Here is a 7,821-nt window from a genome sequence, read left to right on the forward strand (position 1 = left end):
CGTATTCCTCTTCAATTGCTATCTCTTTGCTTTTTCTATTACTTATCATCGTTCCACTTTCACCAAATGCCACTCATGCTCACGCACAACATTGCTTAGAGAATGAGAAAACTTTGTTGCTTGAGTTGAAGAATCAATTTGTGTTCAATTCATCCTATTCAACATATCTGGTGCAATGGAATCAAAAGGAGGATTGTTGCTCTTGGGAGGGTGTGAAGTGTGACGACGCAGGCCATGTTATCCATCTGGGACTCAATGACGAGGGTATCTCAGGTGGATTAAACGAGTCGTCGAGTCTTTTCAGACTCAAATACCTGGAAGAGCTGAGCTTGGAAGACAACTCGTTCTCAGGTTCTGTACCACACAACATTTCCAATCTTGCAAGATTGTCTTCTTTGGACCTGTCTCGTTGCAGATTCAGTGGCGCAATTCCTTCCATGCTCGGAAATTTGACTCAACTTGTTCATCTGGAGATGGCAGACAACTTCTTCAGCGGCTCAATTTCTTCCGGCCACTTTGAAGGTGTTTCAAAAGTTGATTATATTGATTTAAGTTCCAATTCACTTAGTGGTAGCATTCCCGTATCTATCTTTAATATACCTTCACTGAGGGAGATTCACCTCCAATACAACCAACTTAGTGGGAAAGTGGATGAATTTGCTATTGTAAATAATTCTCAGCTTTATTGGTTAAGATTTGAGCAGTAATAGACTGGAGAGCCCTATTCCTAACTCTTTCATCAAGCTTAATAGTCTAAATTATCTTTATCTTTGTTACAACTTGTTCAATGATACTTTTCAACTGGACAAGTTTCTAAGCCTTCCCAACCTTTTACGTCTGAGTCTTTCCAACAACAACTTGTCACTTTCTGGTTCACACAGTTTCCTTGTAAACCAATCCTCCAGCTTTGAGTTCTTGGACCTTTCAGATAACTTGATTGCGGGGGAACTTCCTAGTTGGATCTGGGAAATTGGAAATGGGTCACTTTACTATTTAAACATTTCTTGTAATATGCTTGTTGGTCTCCAAAAGCCTTATCACATCCCCACTTCTCTCTGGTTTCTCTGGATTTGCACTCAAACAAGCTTCGAGGCGAGTTTCCCAACCTTGAAGGTCTAAGTCCTTCCAACAACAACTTGTCACTTTCAGGTTCAGACAGTTTCCCTGTGAACCAATCCTCCTTGCATACATTGGATCTTTCGGATAACATGATTGCTGGGGAAATTCCTAGTTGGATCTGGGAAATGGGAAACGGGTCACTTTTAGATTTGAACCTTACTTGTAATATGTTGGTTGGTCTCCAAAAGCCTTATCACATCCCCACTTCCCTCATGTATCTAGACTTGCACTCCAACCAGCTTCGGGGCGAGTTTCCCTCATTTTCGCTGCTAAATGTAGCTAATGTAGATTTCTCAAATAATCATTTTGATCAGTTTGGAATTCTTGACACTGGAAATGACTCTGCTCCCTCTAGATATTTTGAATTTTCACTCAGAAACAACAGCTTGTCTGGATCAATTCCAACCTTCTTTTGCACGGCTGCAACCTTTTTTGTTCTCGACTTGTCTGTTAATCACCTGAGCGGTAGCATTCCCCATTGCCTATTTGAAAACACCGTTATACTCAATCTAGGGAGAAATAATATCAGTGTTTCGATCCCAGATAAAATTCCTCCAAGTTGCCTTCAAATGTCATTAGATTTGAGCGACAACAATTTAGTAGGGGATGTTCCACTTTCCTTGGCGAATTGCAGCTCGTTAACAGTCTTGAACTTATCCAACAACAAGCTAAGTGGAACAGTTCCAACCTCCCTTTGCAAAGCCTCACACCTTTTGATTCTCGACTTGTCTGTCAATAACTTAAATGGCAATATACCACGCTGTCTAGTAGAGTCACATCTTCTTGGCCTTAATTTAGGGAGCAATAACATCACTGGTCGTCTCCCAAACTTCCCTGCCGGTTGTCACCTAAGATACGTGGATCTCAAAAACAACAATTTAACCGGGGAAGTTCCTCACTCTCTGGAACATTGTGCACAGTTAGAGTTCATGAATGTTGAAGGCAACCATTTGAATGGCACTTTCCCATGCATGCTTCCGTTGAACTTGCGCGTACTTGTGTTGCGCGCCAACAGATTCCATGGAGGGCTGAGACGTGACAAGAGCTGGTCAAATCTTCAAATATTGACAAAGCTTACAATAACTTCAGTGGCAATGTGGTTCCTTTGAGCATTTCAGACTGGAGACAAATGACGAGGGATACTGTCACAACGTTGAGCTATGAATACTTGGCTTTTAGATTCCCAATTGTCCATAAAACGTGAAGTCACGGAGACGTGGGTTTTAGATTCCGGAATATCAGTAGTGCCACGGGGGGTGCGGACTACAACGAAAAGGTATCACTATCCATCAAAGGGGCGGAGCGGAGTCTTGTCAAGATTTGGCCATACTTCACATCCATCGACTTATCTTGCAATAATTTCCAAGGAGGCATCCCTGACTCAATCGGTGAGCTCAACGCACTTTATCTTCTCAATTTATCCCACAATACTCTCACAGGAACAATCCCTAAGTCATTGAGTAACTTGACGGGGCTTGGAGCGCTGGACCTCTCAGTCAACCAGTTAACCGGGAAGATACCAAAGGAGATTGCAGGGCTTACATTCCTTCAGGTGATGAATGTATCCCACAACAAGCTGGTCGGAGAGATTCCAATTGGCCCTCAAATCCAAACATTCCCCATTGATTGCTTTGAAGGAAACGTAGGTTTATGTGGTCTCCCTCTCAGCATTAGTTGCACAAAGGCTCATGTTTCACCACCAAATGTGAAATCAGATGAGGAGACAGAGATTGAGTGGGATTATGTGTTTGCTACTGTTGGTTATGTTGTGGGCTTCGGAAGCTTTCTATGGGTGCTCATATTTCGCCGAAGCTTCAGAGAGAGATACTTTGAGAAAATTGAGGATGTTTATGAGAAGATAGTCAACCTTCGGAAAAAGAAGAAGAGAAGGGATGTAGGAAGAAGAGTTGTGAGAAATCAAACCAGAAGATAATAGCGGTAATAAAGCTATGTATTTTGATTCAATGTTGTACTACGGTTTTCCTTCTTTTGCATGTGTTTTTCATATCCTTCGGTGATTGTGTGTGTTACGGAGCAACCTTCGGCTCGCCTCAAGGAGACGACCTCGGAGCAGCTGGTAGAAGAGAGTGACGTGGATACTAGAGACCACGGCCCGAAGGGAACAGAGAGAACCATTGCGAGGGATAGATCACGTCGACATAGACTTCCGCCGAATCACTTGGCGGACTTTGCCAATCGCCGAAGACAAGGAGCGTAGTATTTATTTTCTTTATGTTTTTTGCTATTATTTTGACTTTATTATTTTGGGAACTATTATTGTTATTTTAATTATTTTTGCATCGAGCGGTCTATAAGCTTATTTCCGGGTTTTCTTTGTTGATTCTTTCCCGGATCGTAGGTCGAATCAACCCTACGGTCCTAGATATAAATAGGCGTGTATTTTTTTTCACTTTTTACGGAATAAAATATATTTTCATGCAATTTACTTTCTTCTACAATACAAACCCTAGTTCTTGCCGTGTGCGATCGTCGGGCAAAGTTCCAGCGACTTCACGGAAGAATTACTCGGCGCTAGGAAGTCCCTTCCTAACAAGTGGTGCTTTCATCCACGAACTCTTTCACTAATGACGATTAACGGCGTAGGACGCACGGAGGCGTTGATAGGTTCATCCACACCCACCATACGCTGTCTGAAACCAATACCGTCATCGACGATGCCCCTTGATGCACCGGCGTTGGCTATGGAGCATGTGTTGGCGTCGTTGGCGCGAGTAGAGGCTCGCCTCGACGCGAGCGATCGGCGCTCCCTCCACTCATCACAGCCGCGCCGCCCAGATCCTGATCCTCCGTATTCTGATACGGGAGGGTGGAGACATGATATGACGATTCTCAGTTCGGTATCCACGAACCAGCCGATGACGCGTGGCCCCTATCCGCCGTCTGCACAGAGATAGTTGACGTGGGATTACAACAGCAACAGCAGCGGGCAGACAACCAATGGCGTGGGATAATCCAGCAACGAGACAAGAAGCGCAAGGCAACAGACGACGATCACCGTGGGATGCTCCGGGTAACAGACGGGAAATTGGGGAGTATTACGAACCACCCCATTACGATCAGTACCGACCGGTGAAGCCCCGTTACGAGAAGATGAAACCACCTCGCTTCGACGGTTCAGACGCGGTGAATTGGATATCGAGGGTCCAGTACTATTTTGACCATATGGGGACCCCGGGTGATCATAAATTACATTATGTAGTCATGATGTTTGAAGGACATGCGTCTGAATGGATTTTTAACTATTGGGAGAATAATCCACAAGCGAATTGGTCGAATTTCTTGGACGACGTTCGACGTCGCTTCGACCCACAGTGTTTCCAGAATTTCATTGGTCTTATTGCTAAGTTGTGTCAAACAGGTCCTTTAGCAGAGTATAACACAGCCTTCGAGACAATGCTGAATCGGGTTCGTGGAGTACCGAAGTATATCTTGCTGCCGATTTATATTGAGGGTATCGCACAACCGGTTAAGAATCAGGTACAACATCAACACCCGGCTTCGGTGGCCGCTGCGATGGCATTAGCATTGGAATATGATAGTTGCGTTGAAATACCGCCAAAACAACAGAGTTTTCAACGCAGGAATGGGAACCGATTCGAGCAGCGACAAGTGAATCAATCCCAGCAGCTGACACTGCCGGCGCCGCCCCAATCTTCGAGACCAAGTCAGCATAAATACTTGGAATTTTCCAAGTTACCAGTGATCAAGGTGTCTGCAGCAGAGAGGGCGGAACGGTCTCGCCTTGGGTTATGTTGGTGGTGCCCTGAGAAATTTGTGCCCGGCCATAACTGTCGCGGTAAATTCCTGGTATATATGGGCATGGATGACGAGTTTGACGACGATCTGCGTGAGGAGGAGGATGACATTCCGGATAAACAGGTGGTGGCATCGGACATGTCGCATATTTTTGCGATGAATGGAAGGCAGAAAGAAGAGGATATTGAGCTGATTGATAGGTGCGATTGGTGCAGCGGAGGTTTGCATCTTGGTGGACACGGGAAACTCACACGACTTTTTACATCCGCGGGTGGCGTAAAAGATGGCACTTCCTCTGCAGAAGATTCGCCCCTTTCGAGTCTATGTTGGTAATGGAGAATGCTTGTTATGTTCGTGGGCTAGTAAACAAACTCGAATTGTTGTGCAGGACCATGTATTTCTAGTGGATTTGCATATTCTTCCGGTGCATGGACCAGATGTGATTCTTGGGAGAGTATGGCTGAAGTCCATGAGAAACAGAGAGCATATCCGTTTGAAACTGGTACCGCCCCTATCCCAAGCGGTGTTGCTGAGACGGTTCGCGTCCCTGCTCCCTCTACAAAGCGATGCGGCGTTGTTTGAGGTTGTTCAGTTACCGAGAGCAGCGAGGATGGCGAGGCCGCAGCGGAGGTGCCGTTCCCGGTGGAGCTGCCGGAGGAAATAGTGGCGCTGCTGCGCTCACATTTGAAGGTGTTTGGGGTTCTGTCGGGTATGCCCCCGAAGTGCAGGTTTGACCACAAAATTCATCTGCACTCCGACTCCAAACCGGTCAATGTTCGCCCATACAGGTACCCATATTTCAAAAGACGGAAATTGAACGGCAGTTGAAAGAAATGCTTGACACGGGAATCATTCGACCCAGTTAGAGCCCGTTCTCATCACCAGTTTTACTGATTAGGAAGAAGGATGGTTCGTTTCGCTTCTGCATTGATTATAGAGCACTTAATGCTACAACGGTGCCGGACCACTTTCCGATCCCCACCACGGACGAGTTATTCGACGAATTAGGGACGACACAATTTTTTTCGAAGTTCGATTGTGCTCTGGTTATCATCAAATCTGGATGTGTGAAACGGATGTCTTTAAGACTGCATTTCGTGTTAGAGTTTGTATACTAGAAATCACGTTTCAAGTGATTTTATTTTCCAATGAATAAAACAGATTATTTTTGTCATAATGTTGTTATGTTTTACATCATGTTTAAATGTATAAGTTAACAAAGTCTAAGTCTTTGTATTAGTAGACCGGTTGTGGGCGTCGTCCACTTAAGGTAATACGGTCAGTTCTGAACAAAGAAAAAGATGAATTTCACAACCTAGTTGGAATTTGACTATCCATCGAGAAAGGTTGCAATGTCAGTCCGTATATTTCTAAGCCTTACTGAAATAAGATGACATTGGTGCGGTATAGCACTGAACGGATCTAACAGCAAGGCTTGTCCTTAGGCTATCTACTGAAAGGCGAGGTCTTGATAAATATTTGTTTCTTAATCAATGTAGGTTAGCATTGAGCATACGGTATTGATTATGCATTACTTTGACTTATCAAATGGTGCGGGTTTTTCGTAATCCAATTATCCTGATATATTGGGTAGTGGTGATCAATATCTAGCGGTGCTAGGATTGTTATTATATTGAATCGTGCGCGAGCTGAATCTCGTTTGATAATGTCCTCAAGAGGAGCGCGAAACAAGGTTTTATTGTTCGGAACCTAACTAGTTGGAGTTTGATTACTTTATGAGTAATAAATGAGCGTTTCATGCTAAGTCCACTCTTGGAGTTATTAAGAAGTTAATTAATTAAGTCTATAGCAGATATTAATTAATTAATGGACATTTTTATCTTAAGCGCGGAAATGAAAGTTAAACGGAAACCCGGATTACTTATAATTTCGGATTTGGATGGGGAGAGTTCAATATTACTTCAGTAGTGGCTGCTCGTAATATTCCAATTATAACTTATATTAAATTGTGGGTTCAATTTAATTAGTAAAAATTAGATTGGATGAGCCCATATCAAAAACCTTCCATAGATCTCTGTCTGGGCCCAAAAGGAACTTAATATAAATAGGAGAATAAAGGAGACAGAATCAACACAATTTTATACTTGAAATTTTCAAAAATTTCGACTCCCTCTAGCTGAAGAGGAATTCGAATTCTACTCCTATTCCCAAAAGGATTTCTTCTGTCTTCTTTATTTAAATCCTAGTATTCTCGGTGAGATCAGCCCACACCGATATCGGAGTACAGTTCGGGAACCAGAGAGAAGATTTGTGGTCTAGTATTCAAAGCGTCACGTGGAGAAGAAGCTAGCCATCTTCGATTCTTTGGAGAATTAATAAGGTATTTTTCTGCTCCGTAGAAAATCATGTTTTAGGTTTGAATATTCTTAAAGCATGATTAATTCAAGTTATGAGCATGATACACGTAAGAATTACACGAATAGATTTTGTCTAAATAATCTGCTAAATAGATCTGATTATTATGTGATTTATTGGTGTGATTAATAATTGTTAAATTATGTTAATCCATGCAACACCGCTTCCGCTGCCAGTTCCTTCAGAAGATGTATGCGAGACGTTGTTGGACAAAGAATATGAAGATGGTTAGTGATTTACTTTTTTTTTCGTAACATATAAAATATATTTTTCATTTATTAATTTATTTGTTTTTGGTAGTGGTGGAAGCTCTTCGAAAGGTTGGCATTGAGGTGTCGCCGGCTACAACTGAATCAAGTGCTCCGACTGAAGTTCAAGTGACTTAGTCACTTGAGTATTATTCGTTGTCATTATTCGGAACCTAGCTAGTTGGAGTTTGATTACTCTATTAATAATAAATAAGCGTTTCAGAGGCCGGCCCCCACTTCAGTACGACAACTCCGAGGATTCCTGGGTCGGACGAGGTATTCCAGAAGATTTGTGGCGCAT

The 7,821-nt window shown here is 43.1% G+C and overlaps 1 protein-coding gene across 1 annotated transcript; it reads left to right on the plus strand.

Annotated features, from left to right (window-relative positions):
* Positions 1 to 473: 473 nt before the first annotated feature.
* Positions 474 to 3,052, plus strand: LOC125190653 (receptor-like protein 33). The gene is made up of 3 exons (XM_048088007.1): positions 474 to 522; positions 1,033 to 2,218; positions 2,326 to 3,052. Exons 1-3 carry the CDS (start codon positions 474 to 476, stop codon positions 3,050 to 3,052), a joined length of 1,962 nt encoding a protein of 653 aa, XP_047943964.1.
* The last annotated feature ends 4,769 nt before the right edge of the window (positions 3,053 to 7,821 follow it).

This window comes from Salvia hispanica, chromosome 1 (assembly GCF_023119035.1).
Source record: "Salvia hispanica cultivar TCC Black 2014 chromosome 1, UniMelb_Shisp_WGS_1.0, whole genome shotgun sequence".
Classification (NCBI taxonomy): Eukaryota; Viridiplantae; Streptophyta; class Magnoliopsida; order Lamiales; family Lamiaceae; genus Salvia; species Salvia hispanica.

Excerpts from the sequence above, each read along its gene's own strand:
- LOC125190653 (XM_048088007.1), top strand. The coding sequence starts at position 474 with ATGGCAGACAACTTCTTCAGCGGCTCAATTTCTTCCGGCCACTTTGAA. Across the intron at positions 523-1,032 it reads TTCTTCCGGCCACTTTGAAG|CCTTATCACATCCCCACTTC; the intron begins GTGTTTCAAAAG and ends GGTCTCCAAAAG. Across the intron at positions 2,219-2,325 it reads ATAACTTCAGTGGCAATGTG|TCACGGAGACGTGGGTTTTA; the intron begins GTTCCTTTGAGC and ends TAAAACGTGAAG.